Source organism: Malaclemys terrapin, chromosome 1 (genome assembly GCF_027887155.1).
Source record: "Malaclemys terrapin pileata isolate rMalTer1 chromosome 1, rMalTer1.hap1, whole genome shotgun sequence".
Classification (NCBI taxonomy): domain Eukaryota; kingdom Metazoa; phylum Chordata; order Testudines; family Emydidae; genus Malaclemys; species Malaclemys terrapin.
The window spans coordinates 213,095,041-213,114,967 of record NC_071505.1 but is presented as its reverse complement, the minus strand read 5'-3'; the positions used below and the strand labels follow the sequence as shown (position 1 = coordinate 213,114,967).

General features: G+C 39.7%; 1 protein-coding gene across 5 annotated transcripts in view; it reads left to right on the top strand.

Moving 5' to 3' along the window:
- The window catches only part of CNKSR2 (connector enhancer of kinase suppressor of Ras 2), a 355,628-nt gene that overhangs the window by 45,176 nt on the left and 290,525 nt on the right, over positions 1-19,927 (top strand). For all 5 annotated transcript variants that reach the window (XM_054006269.1, XM_054006250.1, XM_054006260.1 and 2 more), the window contains exon 2: positions 16,465-16,628. In XM_054006269.1, coding sequence (XP_053862244.1) covers positions 16,465-16,628 — 164 coding nt within the window. The remainder of the gene's footprint in view (positions 1-16,464; positions 16,629-19,927) is intronic.

Genomic DNA, 19,927 nt, shown 5'->3' with positions numbered 1-19,927 from the left:
TCAGTGTGAAGTAAAGACTTTAAGATACTGTATGTGTGGAATATGCTTGAGACTGAAATATTACCTAAGCATTAGTATGGATACGGAACAATGGAAGATAGGAGTGTGACTAATAAATGCATGTTTGATAAGTGGTTTGGCAGTCAGAAATAATGGATGTTAAGTGATATGTTTGCAGATTCTTCAGATCAGGCACTTTCTAAAATGTCATCCTCTGGAGTATTATCATGGTTCAGGAGCTTTGCTATGGTGCCAGAAGATTCCACAGCAGATCCAAGGCACAGAGACGGGGAAAGTAAACTGGGATTACTATTCCTATTTAAGAACAATTCGTTTGGACTTGTGCAACTATTAAAAAAGGCAACTAGCCATACGCTTTAGGCATGCTTGATGTCACTGTAAAATACATAACAAAAATACCCAGTAAGATAAGCAAGCAGAACAATTCTCTCTGTTTCCTTAGAAATCTGTGGGATGAAAATTATTTTGAAAAAGTCATGATTTTTCACCCCAGTTTTCAACCAGCGCTAATGGGTGGCATTGAAAATAATTAATATTTTACATATAAATTTACCTTTCCAGTACTGGAAAAGAAAACAAAAGGTTCTTAATCAAATCAAAATGAAGTGTGCTATAATTGTCTATAGCTAATGTAACAAATGTTTAACTGTATTCTCCTCTTTGTTGCTCTCTTATGAAGATTGATGGGAACATGCATGATTAAGGCAGCAACTTCTGCACCTCCCTTTCTTCCGCCCCCTCCACCTAGTAATATTATTTGGTGCTACTTGTTATACTATATCCATAGTTGGTAATGATGATTATGTAGGGAAAATCCAAATCCAAACACAAAATAGAATCCAATGGTATAACTGTGTGTGCTTTCTTTATTAAACAACAACAACAACAACAAAAACAAATCCAAATAAACCCCCAAACCAGGTGAAGCTTGCCAGATTTCCTGACCATCTTGAAACTCAGTCTAAGTATGTGCTGAACCAGAAACCTAGGTAAAATTGGGCTCAGATTTAATCCACCTTGTCCTACCTGGAGGTTCCACCATGTCCAGGTCCCCTACCAAATGGGTCCTGGGAGCATCTCTTTGTGTCATCTTCAAGGGAGCAGAGACCTGGAACTCTCACCTCTGATATGTTTAAAGGTGTCTGCCTGTCTCAGTTCTTCAGTGGATTGCTGGCAGTCCTGCCTCTTTCCCATCTGTCAGTGTGGGGCATTCTAGGTGCATCAGATCATTGCAGCAGCAACAAAACCTGGTGACTTCGGGTCAAGTTCTGCTTTGGGTTGTGCCAGTTTAAACCTCTGAACCAGTCATAGTAAAATTTGTTATCCTCGTGTGAGAAAATGCATGTAAAACAAAGCTGCAGCATTTGGCATAAATATATCATCCCAACATATTACCAGTGCCGAATGATGGTATCAGAGAATGAAAGTGGAGCACTTATATGACTTACTTACACATTCCTGGATTTTACCAATGATGAGGAAATATATAAAGAAGTAGTAAAGATGTTAATTATGGGCTTGATATTGCTGTGGGGTTTTTTTATTTTAGTTTTTTTCGGGGGAGAGGTCTGCTGTGGTGCTGCTACTTGTTCAGAATAGATGCATTCAAATATAAGCATACTCGGAAGGTGTTTTCTGAAGCATATCCTGGAAGCGATGGTAAAAGGCATAAAAAACAATGACCAGTACTCTTGAACATGGTTAATGTCAGTGTAAGCCTTTGGTTTACATATGTGTATAAGGTTTTGGGCATTTTATAGATACATTCATAATTTTTTTAACATGTAATTTTTAGGTTAGGCTGTAAAATCTGAGTTATCACTGTCTAGTAGTGCAAATTTTGACAAAAAGATTAAGGCTATTAAGAACAAAATACTAACTTTTTTAGACAATAGGTATATTAATGTATTTGATCAGTGCTTTTAAGTTACAAAAAGTCTCTCACCAATTTAATCAGGTTGTAGAACTTTTTTTGGTCCAAATCACAAAACCATTATAAATCGCAAATTATACCAGATTGTAAAAATTTCTGTTTGTGAAAGGCTGAAGACTAGGAATTGCATGGGCATTGCAAGGGAGGATTAAGGGTGCTTGGTTCACAGTTTGGGGAACCTTGCACTCTGACTGTCTACATTAGGCCTGATTATTAATAGCCTCTACATTGTGTAGTTTTTTGTACCGATGTCAAGTACTACTGTTCAAATATGGGTGCATTTTACGTTTGGTTAGCACAGCTGCAAATGATTACGTGAGGTGAAAGAGAGTGGGGAATTGGGCCCAATGTGTCTTGCTTTTCAAAGTCATTTGTCTTTTAGTCTAATGTGCATAAAAAGCTGTGATTGAGGCTGGTATCTAGAAAAGATGAAACTATTAGAAGTTTTATCTGTACAAAAAGCATTCCCTATATCAAAGGCCATCCTTTAAAGGTTTATGATGGTCCTATTCTTAGAACAACTTGTTCACAGAAACATTTATTCTTGGCTGAAACTATGACTAGTTGGGTTACTGTGTATGGTGGTGGGAAAGCAAAATGAAAACTAAAATGGAGATGTTTATATGGTGAGCCTTACTTTTTAATGTTGGTGGTTTGTTTTGGGTGTTCTGCTTTGTTTACCATAATCTATCATGGATTTTCCATCTAAGTGTGTTCTATCATAAGGCTTTGCATTTATGCTTAGAATTACCTTTAGGGATTGTGGTGACTTTATCACTGTGTGGGAAAGATTTGAAATGCAAAATTATTTATATAAAGTATGCACTGTGTATTACATAAATGTCTGAGTTGCAGACCCCTAGAATACACATTGCCTAAGGGTTAGAATAATTCCTGAGTTTGATTGGCTTCAGGCCATATTACACACTCTCCAGATGTTTTTCAACCATTAGGCACAATTATACGAGTTTTGCCCTTGAACCCAGATGGTATTTGTTCTATCACTTTAGATTTTTGTTAGGGCTGATTAATCGCAGTTAACTCACACGATTAACTCAAATTAATCACGATTAAAAAAATTAATTGCGATTAATCGCAGTTTTAATCTCACTGTTAAAAAGTAGAATACCAATTGAATTTTATTAAATATTTTTGGATGTTTTTCTACATTTTTATTTTCAATTACAACACAGAACACAAAGTGTACGTGCTCACTTTGTATTTATTTTTGATTATAAACATTTGCTCTGTAAGAATGATAAAATAAATAGTATTTTTCAATTCTTTACATTTGTAAATTGCACTTTCACCATAGATTTTTTTAGTTACATAACTGAACTCAGAAACAAAACTTTAAGTTTAGAGCCTACAAGTCCACTCAGTCCTACTTCTTGTTCAGCCACGCTAAGACAAACAAGTTAGTTTACATTTACGGGAGCTACTGCTGCCCGCTTCTTATTTACAATATCACCTGAAAGTGAGAACAGGCGTTCACATGGCACTTTTGTAGCCGGCATTGCAAGGTATTTACATGTCAGATATGCTCAACATTTGTATGCCCCTTCATGCTTTGGCCACCATTCTAGAGGACATGCTTCCATGCTGATGATGCTCGTTTAAAACATAATGCGTTAATTAAATTTGTGACTGAACTCCTTGAAGGAGAATTGTATGTCTCCTGCTCAGTTTTACCCGCATTCTGCCATATATTTCATGTTATAGCCGTCTCAGATGATGACCCAGCACATGTTGTTCATTTTAAGAACACATTCACAGCAGATTTGACAAAACTCAAAGAAGGTACCAATGTGAGATTTCTAAAGATAGCTACAGCACTCAAACCAAGCTTTAAGAATCTGAACTGCCTTCCAAAATCTGAGAGGGACGAGTGTGGAGCATGCTTTCAAAAGTCTTAAAAGAGCAACACTCAGATGCAGAAGCTACAGAACCCAAAAAGGAAAATCAATCTTCTTCAGGTTGCATCTGATTCAGATGATGAAAATGAACATGCGTCAGTCCGCACTGCTTTGGATAGTTATCTAGCAGAACCTATCATCAGCATGGATGCATGTCCCCTGGAATGGTGGTTGAAGCATGAAGGGACATATGAATCTTTGGCGCATCTGGCATGTAAATACCTTGTGACGCTGGCTACAACAGTGCCATGTGAATGCCTGTTCTTACTTTCAGATGACATTATAAACAAGAAGCGGGCAGCATTATCTCCTGCAAATGTAAACAAACTTGTTTGTCTGGGTGATTGGCTGAACAAGAAGTATGACTAAGTGGACTTATAGGCTCTAAAGTTTTACATTGTTTTGGTTTTGAATGCAGTTATTTTTTGTACATAATTCTGTAAGTACAACTTTCATGATAAAGACATTGCATTACAGTACTTGTATTACAGGTCAATTGAAAAATACAATTTCTTTTGTTTTTAGAGTGCAAATATTTGTAATAAAATAAATATAAAGTGAGCACTGTACATTTAAATAAATGGTCTTCTATTAATGTTTAACAGTGCGATTAATTGCGTGATTAATCGCGAATAATTTTTTTCTTCTCTTGACAGCCCTAATTTTTGTTAGTGCATGCTGGTTGCTTGAGAAATGTGAGAAAGCAGCCACAGTACCAGTAGAATGGCATGGTGTTGTTAGATGGACTCTTGAGCTTATCTTTTGACTTGTAGACACAAGTGCATGCTATTCTTGGTAAGTGTCCACATTCAAGTTTCCTATTGGTTCAAAAGGGAGATACTTTTGGTCAAGAAAGATGCACAGAGGTGAAAGTTTTTATATGATGTCAGTGTAGAAGCTGCTTCCATTTCCTTAAGTTTCAGAAGGGTAAAAAGATGGTTACTGTGATGGGTTGAATCACAGAAATCCCCTTGGGAGCTGCCACCTGATGTGCAAAGACTACCTCTGCTCCTGTTTTCCCTGCCAGTTCAGGACTCCAGCACCCTGTCTTGCTGAGCCAGACACTCCCATCTGCTACAACACAGACCCAGGGTCTGAATCACTTGCCCTGAAGCTGCAAGTTTACCTGAAAACAGCTCACAGAAGTTTGCTTGTCTTTAGCACTCAGATGCCCAACTCCCAATGGGGTCTAAACCCAGATAAATCCGTTTTACCCTGCATAAAGCTTATGCAGGGCAAACTCATAAATTGTTCGCCCTCTATAACACTAATAGAGAGATATGCACAGTTGTTTGTTCCCCCAGGTATTAATACATAGTCTGAGTAAATTACTAAATAAAAAGTGATTTTATTAAATACAGAAAATAGGATTTAAGTGGTTCCAAGTAGCAACAGACAGAACAAAGTAAGTTACCAAGTAAAATAAAATAAAATGCACAAATCTATGTCTAATCAAGCTAAATACAGATAATCTCACCCTCAGAGATGCTTCAGTAAGTTTTTCTCAGACTGGACACCTTCCAGGCCTGGGCACAATTCTTTCCCCTGGTACAGCTCTTGTTCCAGCTCAGGTGATAGCTAGGGGATTCTTCATGATGGCTCCTCTCCCCCTTTGTTCTCTTCCACCCCTTTATATATCTTTTGCATAAGGCGGGGAACCCTTTGTCCCTCTGGGTTTCCACCCTCCCCTCACTGGAAAAGCACCAGGTTAAAGATGGATTCCAGTTCAGGTGACATGATCACATGTCACTGCAAGACTTCATTGCCCACTTGCCAGCAGACACATATACAGGAAGACTGACAGGTAAACACAGCCATCTGCAGACAATGGTCCTGGTTAATGGGAGTCATCAAGATTCCAAACCATCATTAGTGGCCCACACTTTACATAATTACAATAGGCCCTCAGAGTTATGTTTTATATTTCTAGTTTTAGATACAAGAGTGGTACATTTCTACAAATAGGATGATCACACTCAGTAGATTATGAGCTTTGTAATTATACCTTACAAGCGACCTTTTGCACGAAGCATATCCCAGTTGCATTATATTCACTTATCAAATCTTTATAAAACTATCCCAGTTACATTATATTCACTTATCATGTTTTTATAAAACCATATAGACTGTACAACGTCACAGTTACTATCTCTTTACTATTTATCTATAGATTATACTTTTAATAAATGTTTATCCATGTAAGGCCATTAATGGCTATTAGCCAGGATGAGTAAGGAATGGTGTCCCTAGCCTCTGTCTGTCAGAGGGTGGTGATGGATGGCAGGAGAGAGATCACTTGATCATTGCCTGTTAGGTTCACTCCCTCTGGGGCACCTGGCATTGGCCACTGTCAGTAGACAGGATACTGGGCTAGATGGACCTTTGGTCTGACCCGGTACGGCCGTTCTTATGTTCTTATGTTATCCAGTTGCCTCCCACTAGTGAAAAGGCAGACTTGAAGCTGGAAGGAAACACAGTTAAGAAATCTTCAAGTACTTTATACACAGTATCTCTTTTTTAAAAGGATGCTTTATATTTTACAAATGACCTATTTATAGCACAATTATTACTTGCAGCCAGATGCATGATAGTACATTTTTTGTGGGGGGGACTACAGATCTACAACATTAGATACACAGAGGAAAAGGAAGTATGGGAAATCTGTTCAATGGAAAAAATGACAGACTGCCTTATGTCAGGATCAAGTATATTTTAAAATATATGGCTACCGTTTTTGGAATTTGAACAAAATAAATACACAGATAATGAGATGAGCTTGACCAAATACATATAGATGTTTAAAAGGTAACAAATACAAATTATGAATCTTTAATACTTGTATAAAAATTAATGTATATTTATAAGATGTGAAAAGTTCTAGTTATATAGTATAAAAAGATATCATCATGTAGTTTCCAGATCCATCATTTAGGTTTTGCACAAAAGGTTTTACAAATCCTGATATTAACAGAAAAGTATTAAGAACTTAAAATACCCAAACCCCGTTGGAATTTAGATATCATTCCTCTAATAATAATAATAAAATAATTAATGGAGATATCCCATCTCCTAGAACTGGAAGGGACCTTGAAAGGTCATTGAGTCCAGCCCCCAAGTCTTCACTAGCAGGACCAAGTACTGATTTTGCCCCAGATCCCTAAGTGGCCCCCTCAAGGACTGAACTCACAACCCTGGGTTTAGCAGGCCAATGCTCAAACCACTGAGTTATTCCTCCCCTGCTATATTTCAGCATTGTTTTAATGCAGTAGATCTCAAATTACAACTGTCAGACAACCAGTTTTCTACATTGTTCTTTCCTCTGGTCTCCAGGGCAATCAGAACCGACAGAAAATGCTATGTTGAATTGGTTCAGAACTGGAAGATGGGTTGACCAGAAAGAAGGCTTCTGTTTTGTAAAATCTGCAGAATAAAGTGAGGGAGGCAGGGAGAGAACCAGCATGCTAGTGCATTAAAACCAGAAAGTAAAACAGACTAGAAGGAAAAGTGCTGGTTGACTAGTAGGTTTTCATTATCATAGCTGAGCGAATTGCAAAGACAATGCGTAAATGATAGAAATCATATTAGATAAATAATAATTAAAAATGCTAATATGTATTAATAAGAACATAAGAATGGTCTGACTCAGTATGGTCAGTGGTCCATCCAGCCCAGTATCCTGTCTTCCAACTGCGGCCAGTGCCAGATGCCTCAGAGGAAATGAACAAAACAGGGCAATTATCAAATGATCCATCCCTTGTCGTCCAGTCTCAGCTTCTAGCAGTCAGAAGTTAGCTTTTTAAATTATTTTTTACGCATCCTTGGCCAGGACCATGTTTGTGTTTGTACAGCACTTAGCACCCTGGGACCCTGATGTGGAATGGGGCCTCTGCATACAAACCTTAAATAATGTATTATTAAATATAATCTTCACCTGAGGTGTCAAACCTCTTATTGGTTGTTTTTGGGGTTTTTTTGGGAATGTGGCCCTGCGAACATGGGCAGAGGACTCAGGAGGAGCAGGGGCAGCCGTGCAGCCGGAGAAAAGCAGCGGTTTCCCCTTCAAAGCGCTGCTTCTCTCCAGCCGGCTGCGTGGCCACCCGGTGCTCCTCCTGAGTCCTCCAGTCACGTTCCCCGTGCTCCTGCGACCCGCACCTCCCGCCTGCTCCCCTGCCCTGTAGTGCAGCCCCTCCCCCCCGCAGGAGATGTGCCGGTGCTGAGCTGCCTGAGTGCCCGGCCCTGGGGCTCCCTGTGTTGGGGGGAGGTCCCATGCCAGGACACCCTGTGTTCACTGTTAAATCTGCCCCTGAGCCGTGCCGCCCAGCTGGAGCCAGCCATGCCGCCGCGCTGGCGGCATGGCGAGCTGAGGCGGAGGGGGAACAGCAGGGGAGGGGCCGGGGGCTAGCCTCCCCAAGCCGGGAGCTCAGGGGCTGGGCAGGATGGTCCCGCGGACTGGATGTGGCCCGCGGGCCATAGTTCGCCCACCTCTGGTCTAGGCTGTAAATACAAATTCACTTGCTAATGTGCCAAGTTCAATATCATTCTTTATGAAAACATTAATTTTATAAGGGAAAGTTTTAAGGGCATGATGGAAGCTTCACTGTGATAAACTATCTGTAGATATTTTCACTTTGTGCTAAGCATGCTTGATAATGCTTGGACACCTTACTGGAGGATTTTTTTTTTATATATATAATGTAACAACTAAACTATATTTATTAAAAAAAAAACATTTTTTTCTTAGTAATGATGAGCTTAGCTTGCAAATTTGGATCCAGATCTAAATTTCCTCAAAATTGAGGTGTATGCAGATGTTTCATGTAGTTTCTGGTCTATCTCTAGTTTATAACTAAACTCTCAAATTGTGCTGAGGCTTTAAACCATTCCAACACCAGCCAAAGAAGATCTTTCAAATTAAAGTATCAAATACCATGATGAATGCCTACCATCCTCCTCCCACTTTGCAGCCAGTCAGAGCAAACTATTTTGAGTAAATGCCTGCATTCCCCAAATGAGAGATGGTATTAAAGTTGGCTTCATTCAAAGGATTCCCGACTTTTGCTGCTGTGGGTTGTTTGGCAGGCTTCTTCCTCCCTCTCCCCTTTACCTCCAAGACATTTCTATTCCCATTGACAACCACACAAACTTTCAGCATGCTTCAGCATTTTTGGTGTGCAAAGGCCACAGCTGTATGTTGAACAATATATCATTTATAATCCAATAAAACAGTCCTAAATAAAACAATGATAATCTCTTACATTGAGAATAATAATAATCAGGGACATTGATCCTTGGTTTTCATAGAAATATGGACGGAATTGCAAAATTTGGGTCTTCTCACTGCATTTAGCAGTATTCTCCACATTTTAAGTTTTCCTTACAAAAAAAGAAAATGGATTTAGCTGTGAACTTTTGGCAATGTCGAAACTAACTTTCTGAGTTGGCAGGTGGGTATATTGAAACAAATAGCACCCAGAGGAGTGTGAATTTTCAAGTATGTCAAGAGCAAACTCTGCAGGCATGAAAACAGAAGAAATTTTAATCACGTTGGCAGGACAGGACATGAATTTAGCTTAGGAGTGTAATATCAGAGAAGGGGGGGATGCCTATTTCATCCCACCTTTCTACTGAAACCCTTCATATTGCCCCAATCACACTTCTTTGCTTCCTAGATCCAGTCTAATGTGAAGATCCCCATACTTTCTCTACTGTTCCTTTCAACTCCTATAGGATATCGCTTCCCTTCTCCTGATAAAGAATAGAACAAAATGGAAAAATAAAAACATTAATTCTTACTACTTTGTCTCCTTGTTCATTTGTGGTACTTTGCTAAGTGCATGCTGTTTCCTCTGGTAGGAAAAAACTATGTGCATGCTGTTTCCTCTGGTAGGAAAAAACTTCATACAGCCATAACACAGATGCACAATGGATCCAAAGATTGTGCTGACAACTTTAACTCTGTATGGAGTGTAGTTGTAGCCATGGTGGTCCCAGGATATTAGAGAGAGCAAGTGGGTGAGGGACAAGATCTTTCATTGGACCATTTTGAGCCACACAGAGACTTGAAGAAGAGCTCTGTGTGGCTTGAAAGCTTGTCTCTCTCACCAACAGAAGTTGATCCAATAAAAGGTATTACCCTTAGGCCACACAATGTGAACTACTATTTAGTGGGGCCTGGGTTGGAACCCAGTGAAGTATGGAGGGCTCAGGTTCCCCTATCCCTGGCCACAGACTCTTGCTACTGGGCGACATGGGGGTCATGGACTCTCATCGCTGGGTGGTATTGCTGGTATCAGACAACAAACCCCTCTACACAGGGTGGAGAATGCAGGCAATGCCCAGGTTCTGTTAAAAGGGCCACTGGAATACCAACTGAAGTGACCCAAAACTGAAAAGCTTTGTGTCCCCAACCTCCCCGGCCCCGATTTGTTAACCTTTTGAATACCTTATTTTTATTGCATTTTTAGCTCATTTCATGACTTTGATGCATGATTTAATCCTGTCATATAAGATGATAAATTTGCATGCTAAGATCTGTAAATCTGAATTTATTCACACCGTATATAAGCAAATAAAAAAATGGTTTCCTCTAAGTTTATAGAAGTTTTTATAATTTTAAGAATAACTAAAATGTACTAATATCAAGCAATTGAACTGTGTGTCAACATTGGGTGGGCCAACATTAAATAGTGTTACAGTAGGTGACAGCCTTAGAATGTTAACTGTAATCCTTTAGTTCAAAAGGTCACTTTTCTCACCCTTACTCACACAAACTGAAGCACAGCTTCAGAGAGATACGAAGACTGACCAATGGCATTTTCAAACGATAAAACAGCAAGCAATGTCAGTCTCTTGTTGGCCATCATCGATCGAATGTATGTTTTAATGAGCCTGAGCTTTGAAAAGCTGCGCTCACCATTCACAACAGTGACAGGCAGCATGAGCAGAATCTTCAAAGCTATCCACACATTAGGAAAAATGTCCTTTAACTCTGCATCATGAATGAATTGGAGAACTTGGAGTTGTGAGTGCTTCCCGTGTTGCAAAATGTGACGGACATTGTCCAATGCGACAGGGAGATCTTTATCATTGATGATGTCTGAACGTTCCTCATGTGTCAGAGTCCGATGAAGGTCTGTACAACTGCTCAAGAGTGTTTTCCTGTCTGTCAGCAGCTTACAGTCATAAAAAACTGCCCAGATCTTATTGTGGTGCTTCATATATCCAAACCTTTCTTTGATGGACACTCAAGCAGTGTCAATGAGCGAGCAAAGAAACACCCTCTTGAATTTTTCTTCTGAGCTTCCAATCATCTCATCTCTGATTTTGGAACCAAACTGTCTCTTCTTCCAATGAATACAAGTTTCCTTGAAGACAGACTCCTATGTTTTCTCTCATTTCTTTGGCATAGTGATGGCATCTCCAAATTGGTTGTCTCTGTAGGCCACAATGAAATCAAGGCAGCTTCTCAGCATCTTTTATTTTCTACGGGAGAAAACAGACAGTATTAGGGAGAGCAAAAGTCTATGTTCCGCAGTCCTAGAAAGTCATCCAACATTCTGTTAAGTATGGCGAAAGAAGTAACAGTATTTCTTGTTGCGTAGATAGGGGTTCGACAGATATCTCTGGCATCTCATTAAATATGTCCTTTATTAGTTGCTACTTACACTCTTCAAGTCTTAAAACACAAGTACACTTTCACAATTACACAATAAAACAAGGTTTACAGTACCACAACTGGGCTCTTACTTCACTTTGTTCTTGTATCTCACTGACTGACTGGTGACACCGCACCCCTTATACACCCACAAGGGCACGGCTGACAACATTCTAGGAGGTTCAAGGAAAATGTAGTTCTCAGAAAGTCTGGAAGGTTCCATGAGATTCTACAAAGATCTAGAACATTCTAGGAGGTTAATGAATAGTGAGTCCACATATGGAATACCTGAAACATTTTACTTCAAACATTCTATTTTCCCTTTTGCCACTAACAACAAAAACAGCACCCTGAGCCTGGTGCCCCCCAATCCCAGCCACCACAGGCAGTCGCTTGCCCCTAAATCTGGCCCTAGTTTTCGATTGCTATTTAAGTAAGAAATAGAATGACAAAAATAAGCGACTTAGAAAGGATGTTCTAATTTGGGATAATAGGAAGAAATGCAGCTCATTCATTATTGTGGCAAACTATTCTCAAAATGTCCTGTAGTCCTACATTTTAATTATGGCTTTGCTCTTCCTTGGTTTTATGAACTTGGTGAGGCAGGCAGTTGCCTACATTTCTCTCTCCCTACAGACTGTCTGTACAAGTCTCTTTTATACCTGAGTGACAATTAAAAATATACAAGAAGCACAGCAAAAAAAAAAAAAAGGCTATTTGAATGCAGTTTTCTTTAGAACTGACATATACTATATGTTTATTGAATGGCTCTATAATGACTCATTCTTAATTTGTATTATTAGCTGGTAGTGATATGAAACTAGTTTTTCTGATTACATCAATGTTTAATTTGATTATTCCCACACAGTCTACGTAAGCAATGTGGGAACCGTTAAATGAAGAAATAGCAAAAGTACTTCTTGGCCTTTTTTTTTTTTTGGCCTACTATGAAAAGACATCAAATGTCTGCAATCTGTTTTAACACATTTTTTTACATATATAATTCATGTTGTAGCGTCAGGAAAAAAATGTTCTGCCAACAGTTTGAAGTACTGTATTTAGTTCCTTTCAAAAAAATACATGTGCCATTATATGAGAGATTTCAGATGTGAAATAACTTGGAAAATGCGATTCTCAAATTTCAAAAGCCTAACAAGGCCTCTAACAGCTTTCTGGTAAAGTATGTGAATATGGATTATTCAGAAAAATTCAGTGAAAACTATTTTCATATGTTTGGGGGAGTGGTGCATGTGTGGGTCTGAATAAATGCTTTTTGTGAGTCAGTAATCTTTGAATACAGTTAGGCCTTGGCTACACTTGCGGATTTACAGCGCTGCCGCGGCAGCGCTGTGAAGCGTAAGTGTAGTCGCGCCGCCAGCGCTGCGAGAGCTCTCTCGCAGCACTGTAAGTACTCCACCTCTCCGAGGGGAATAGCTTGCAGGGCTGCGAGCGAGCGTGCAGCGCTGCAGGCGCTGATTACACTGGCGCTTTACAGCGCTGCACTCGCTGAGCTCGGGGGGGGGGGTGTTTTTTCACACCCCTGAGCGCAGCAAGTGCAGCGCTGTGAATTGCCAGTGTAGCCAAGGCCTCAGATCAATCCTTTTCTCAACTTTAGTTGTACTTTAAGGTTTACATCAAAGGGAGGCAGCACCTGCACAAATTGGAATGTAGGAATGTAAGGTGGCCTTTTTTTTGCAAGGGAAGTGACAGGGAGAAAGTGCTGCTACGTATGTATCATATAACAGTGCTGGACTTTATTCCCCATGTCTCTATACTGAATGTAACTGGTAGTGAGAGTCCTGGAAGGATATGGCAGCACTTGGGTGAACTGAGGACCTCCCGTTCAAATGATGGGAACAAATAGAATTGACACTTCTGGACTAGAAATAGGGATTCTACCTTTGGAGGAGGTAATAGCGTCTATATTCTGTGAAAGAAGCAGGATCCTCTTAAACATGCGCGCGTGCACACACACACACACTGTGCCACGGGTGTGTATCCTGGTTTATAATCTTACACTTTTTATACATTTTTTTCTTTAATGAAGTTTGGATACTCAAAGCATCAATTCTTGTCTTTCCTTTTACTAGTAACAACAACAATTAATAATAATTAATAAATATCAAATGAACTGGCTAATGTGGTAACACATCCAAAATGACAGGCCATATTGTTTTGGCTTGGCAGATCATGAGTGTTTCTACTTCATTTAAATCATCCCTTTTATCTATTGATGGCAACCAAAGCATAGAGTTTTTGATCTACCATTTGTCCTCAGTGGTTCCAGCTTAACCAATCCAGAATTCCTTCTCCCCTTTTTTGAGTATTGATTCAAGAGATAAGAGGGTAGAGACTTATTACATCAGCTCTCATTATTGAACACCAGACTACTGCCTTTTCCCTTACTAGAGAATAGGGGGACATTTTTAGCTTTCCAAGAGCCAAACCTATAAATTCAAGAATTAGAAGGTGGAAGGAGTATTCAGTGTAAAATGAGTAAGAACACCATTTTTTGTTAAAATGCTTATTTTTCTCTTAATATGTTGCTGTATGTGTCTCTTTCAGTAAGTGGACAGCTACTCAATTAGAAGGGGAAAAGGAGTGCTGAGGGCACAAAATGATAGGTTGATGGTGTGGTGCCTCTATGAGTTTGTTTACACTGTTGGGGGAGGAGGAGAAAAGTGTGTTCTTATATCAGGCTAGCTAACCTGCATTGGCTAAGTTGGGCAAAAAAATAGCAGTGAAGACATGGCAACTTGGATCAGCAATTTGAGTTAAACTGTAGGGTAGCCTGGAGTTGAACTGTGTGTTTGTGCAGTGTCTAGAACAATGGGGACTTAATCTTGGTTGGGGCTTCTAGTGTACTGTAATACAAATAAGCCATGTGATGTCCTCCACAGAAGACTCTGTCAGGCTGGAGTATATAGAACATATTCTAGGTAAATGTACTTGTGCTGGGATGCAGACTTCTTGCTTTGGCTGGGATAGGATCCTGCAGCCATGACCCAGTAGTGCTGCTGGGGGAGGCCACATCGTGGCATAGAGGTTTGAGGACTGAATCCTGGCAGGACCATTCAGAACTCCACTTGAAAGCCTCTCTGAGCTGAGGTAATTAGATGTATCTGCACCTAGTTATGCTCAGAACCTCAAACAGGCCCAGACTACTTTCATGTGGAAAGTGAATGGGATTTGCTGTCTAAAAATCAGAGAGGAAGATAAAATTTTCCTATTTACATGGTATGATTATGTATGGTTTGTTTTTGTAGTTTGAAGTATAAGGATTTAAGATGCATGAAGAGATTATGGCCGTGTGTGTGATGTTTTAGTTGCTCTCCAAGAGAGAAAAATCATATAAAATGAAAACAAAACCCCATAGAATTTTCTGTACAACCTGGGACTCCTGTGAAGTTCTTATTCAGCAGACATATGGGCTCTTGCACTCACATGCTGTCTTACTTAGATTTTTATTTTTCTGATTATTCAGTAAAAGTGTTGTCTTTCGTTCCCAAATAAGGTAATAATTATTAAAGGGCAGATTGCTTATTTCCTTTATATCAAGATGAGGATGGCGGAAACTCCCATTACGTCTTGTGATTTTTTTGTTTATTTGTTAAAATGTCTATAGTAAAGATATGCACAGTAGTTGTAGCCATGTTGCTCCCAGGATATTTGAGAGATAAGGTGGGTGAGGTGTATGACCTGAAGAAGAGCTCTGTTTGGCTTGAAAGCTTGTCTCTCTCACCAACAGAAGTTGGTCCAATAAAAGATATTATCTTACCCACCTTGTCTCTATAGTAAAGGTAGTTCATTTCAAATTAGTTTATGGATATTGCTTTCTGTTAAGTAATGCTACTAAATGGCTCCAGGTAACTCTAAATATAATGTACTTAACTAGGAGTTTTATTAAATCTTACATAGTGAATTTCTAGATGATAAGTAACTTATAGGACACCTTATAACTACCGGGTTGTCGGGTGGGATTGAACCTGGGTTCTCTGGAGCTAAATATCTGGAGATATTTAAGAGTAGGTTAGATAAATGTCTATCAGGGATGGTCTAGACAGTATTTGGTCCTGCCATGAGGGCAGGGGACTGGACTCAATGACCTCTCAAGGTGCCATCCAGCCCTCGAATCTATCAATCTATGAATAAATGCATGAGTCTCCGCTACATGAGCTAAAAGCCACATGGCCCTTAGCTAAGGCTGTAGAGCAGACTCCTTAATCTCTAAGTGCCACTAGAGGAGACAGAACACCACGCCCAGGAGGTGTGAGGGTTACACAAGCTTCCCCATAAATTCTGCCAGTTTTGGGCCTCTCCAACAAAGACTACTAGTCCAAAAAAACAAAACAAAAAAACCCACTATAACAAATGTCAAGTACTGTGGTGGGTTTTGCTGCAGGCAAAAATATGTAGTAAGCTAGACTCAAATTAAGTCTTAAACCTCATGTTCCACATAGTTTTGCTCACTCTTTGGGACAGAGTCTGTCCCCTATTCCAACCACCATACACTGTTCTATTAATATATGGCAGCTATTAACACACTGCAGCTGGCCAGGGAAGATTCCCAGCAGCATAGGTTTGCCATAAGTGACCCTAGGCTGCTGTCTTTGGAAGACCTGGCATAGGAGATGTGCCAGATTCACATGCATAACACATGGCACTACAGGGATTCAGGGCTGCCATAAATGGAGGAACCAAGGCTGCTGTTTTGGCCCTAGGAGCAGCCAATAATCTGGAGCATGCAAAGGTGGCATAAAGCCACCTTCTCTGCTCTCTATGCAGCATAGAATTAGATCCTTTGATTTTTTTTTTTTAATGCTTAAACATTTTGCTTATCCTTCATGGGCTTTTGCTTATTTAGTCCATTTTAGTTTGACTTTTTATTTGTGAAGTCCAGAATGTTGTTAACTTTTCCCCCTTTCCCTCTCTTCTTGTAGGTCTTGATGATTGCTTGCAGCAGTATATTAAGAACTTCGAGAGAGAGAAGATTAGTGGGGACCAGCTACTACGTATTACTCACCAAGAACTGGAGGATCTGGGAGTCACCCGAATTGGCCACCAGGAGCTTATCTTGGAAGCAGTTGACTTGCTCTGCGCATTGGTAAACTTCCTGGGAAAGAGGGGAGGGGAAAAAAATAGGAAATATATGTTAGTTGAGAAATTGCTAAATAGTTCAACAAATTCTTGACATTAAATGCCAAATTGCTTATATATTGTAAAATACGAAGTAGTGCATGCCATCATGCTGCGCTGCTGATTAGACAGAGGCTTTTAATTTAATAAACTGATGTCACAGATTTGAGGCTGAGAGGCTTGCACATCAACCTTAAGAAAAAATCAGCCCATCCTAGATCAACTCCCCTTCTCAAAGGCTAGTTTCTATTCAAATTGAAATGTGAAATTGTTGTATGAGAGGGCAATAATTGGATTCTGGTTGCCCTTTAAAAACAAAAGGTCCTGATATTAATCAAGTCAGTTTCCAGTGTTCCTGTCATGCACTCCCTTAGAGTATTTTAAATTACATGTTGGATGATTATTCCAGTTTGTTAAAACATAGCTGCTTTTATTTTACAGTAAAAAGGATTAACTGTTGAAATAATTATCTAATGTGTAAATAATTTGTACGCTTCCTGACATCTGGTTACAGACATGAATGGTATAACACTCACTAAGAAGGTTGTCTGCATTCTCAGCTGTGGGATAGGTGCTACTACTGGGCATAGGATTATAAAATGAGAAGATAGTGGGTGATGCCACTAAAATGTTCTTGATTTTTCCAAATTACTGGGGTTTTTAATATGAGCTAGCTTTTAGAGCTTCAGAAGCATCTGTAGGGAAGCCTAATCCCAGTGGAGCAAATCCAAGATGAAAGATTCAAGTGCTCTTCAGGGGGCTTTGTAGTCCTGTGTATCTGCCAAAGTTGTTTTTCCATGTGACAAGGCTGTAGGTCGTATTGTCATGTCTTTGGTGGGAGTTTGGAGCAGGGACGGGACTCAAATTAAAAAGAAGAGGGCAATACAATAAGACAAGAAATAAGATAGAGGTTGGGTTTTGAACATACTTCCCCCTAAGAACATTCTGTACAGTTGTACCACTGTTGACAATGACACACAGAGCTTCAGTGCAATAGGAAAAATCTAGTTCTGGGGTCTGAACGTATTTAAAATGTTGTGTGTGTGTACACACTGTGTGTGTGTGTGTATATATATATATAGAGAGAGAGAGAGACAGACACACACGGGAATCTTCTGAGAATTGCTGCAGATGTGCAGAGGGATGTAAAGTAGGTTACTTGCTACAGTATAAAGTGCAATGAAAATATAAAGAAAACAAATTTTAATTAACTCAGAAGAAACAAAATTGAAATTAGTGTGTCTGGAGTGGCTGCACAATAGTGTGCACCAGACAGATTGTTACACTGAGCGAGCATTGTTTGTTATAGCTGGTATATGCTTGTTTCCTCATGCTCAGTTACTATAATTTATTTTTTGAGAAATAGGTGCACCATATATTTATAGTTACCACACACATAAAATAATATAATGGAGTTGGATTACATACACAAAATATGAGGAATTTGTAGTGAAGGTTAAGCATCATGCTTAGTTTGTGCTTTTGTCTAGACATTGGTGATCAATGTTATGTAGAGGTATGTAAGAAAGATAGGGTATACTAACCTTATTTAAGCAAGTGCTTAATTGATTACCTGTACCACCTTTCCTAAGGTTCTTTTAATTTCAATTGCTTAACTAAAGAAAAGGATTCAAGTTGAATTTAGTTTTCCTGAGTTTATTAAATATCCTTAACACTAGCAGCTAAGAATATAAGGATGTAAGACAACAAAAATAGTATTGAGTTATGATTTGGCTAGCACAAACTAGAAAATTGGTCGATATAACCATTTACATTCTTCAGACTCAAATCACACAACTACAATAGAAACAATACTTACATGATTGTGGAGCTCATGTCTGAAGGACAGTGGAATGATCTCAGTGCAATCAAAACATAATGAAAAACTCACTACTTTGATTAATCTTCCTTTAGTAACACCACCACAATCATGTGTTTAAACTCAAACTCCCTAGGGATATTCTGGAGTTCACTTAAGTGTATTAAGAAACCATGGTGATGAGTGTGGTATAAAAAACTAGGTAACCAGATTAACCACCAGGGAAGGATTTCCTCTCTTCTCCGCTTCGTCCCCCATTCTTTTAATTTCTTCTGTGAAGTCTGAAACAACTTTTTTTTAAAATCCCAGACAGATTATTGCACTGATTGCAGCATGATTGCAGCCTTGTGTGCAGGTGGCATATATGTGAATTCAGTGCCAGCAACTCAAGGCCCTCTGAGACCAAGTACAGGCTCTTGAGACCAGAGGGGCTGAACTAGAAGAGCTAAGGGAGATAGAGAGGTACGCAGATGAGACTTTCAGGGAGACAGTAGAGCAGTTCCACCCCCAGTCTGTTAGTCTCTTTGCTGTAGAGGAAGATGAAAATCTTGGGGAAATAGAACATCAAGCTGGAGTGGAGGGAAACAATCTCATAATTGAGCCCCCCCCCTTCTAGATGATGTCCTCTTACAATGAGGATATCCTTCCAAGAAAGGAGATCTCTGTTAGGATTTGATTATCAGAAACATAGATAGTTGGGTTTTTGATGGCTGGGAGAACTGCATGGTGAATTGCCTGCTGAGTGCGAAGGTTGCTAAGTTCTTAGAATCAGAGAAGATTAGGGTTGGAAGAGACCTCAGGAGGTCATCTAGTCAAAGCAGGAACAACACCGACTAAATCATTCCAGCCAGGGTTTTGTCAAGCTGGGCCTTAAAAACCTCTAAGGGTTGAGATTCCACCACCTCCCTAGGTAACCCATTCCAGGCTTCACCACCCTCCTAGTGAAATAATGTTTCCTGATATCCACCAAGACCTTCCCCACAGAGACATGTGAATAGATTTATGTGCAGTGCTGGGGAGGAGCCGGTGGTCATGGTACATGTACGTACCAGTGATGTACTGAAAGATAAGAGAGAGATCCTGGAGGCCAAATTTAGGCTTATCTTTAGATAAGAAATTAAAGCCCATGACCTCCTTTGTAGCATTCTCTGAAGTGCTTCCAGTTCCATGTGCAGGGCCAGTTAGGCAGAACTGCAGGCTCTCAATGCCTTGATGTGATGATGGTGTTCAGCGGAAGAATTTAGGTTTATTAGGAGCAGAGGCACATTTTGGGAAAAGAGGAGCCTATAGAAGAAGGATGGGCTCCACCTAAACCCAAATGCAGAGCCACATTGCAGGCGTGTAAAATTAAAAAGGACATAGAGGTGTTTTAAAACTAAGGGCTGGAGAAAAGTGGACAGGAACAGAGGATAATGAGACATGGTAATCCCACAGTACAAAATATGTAG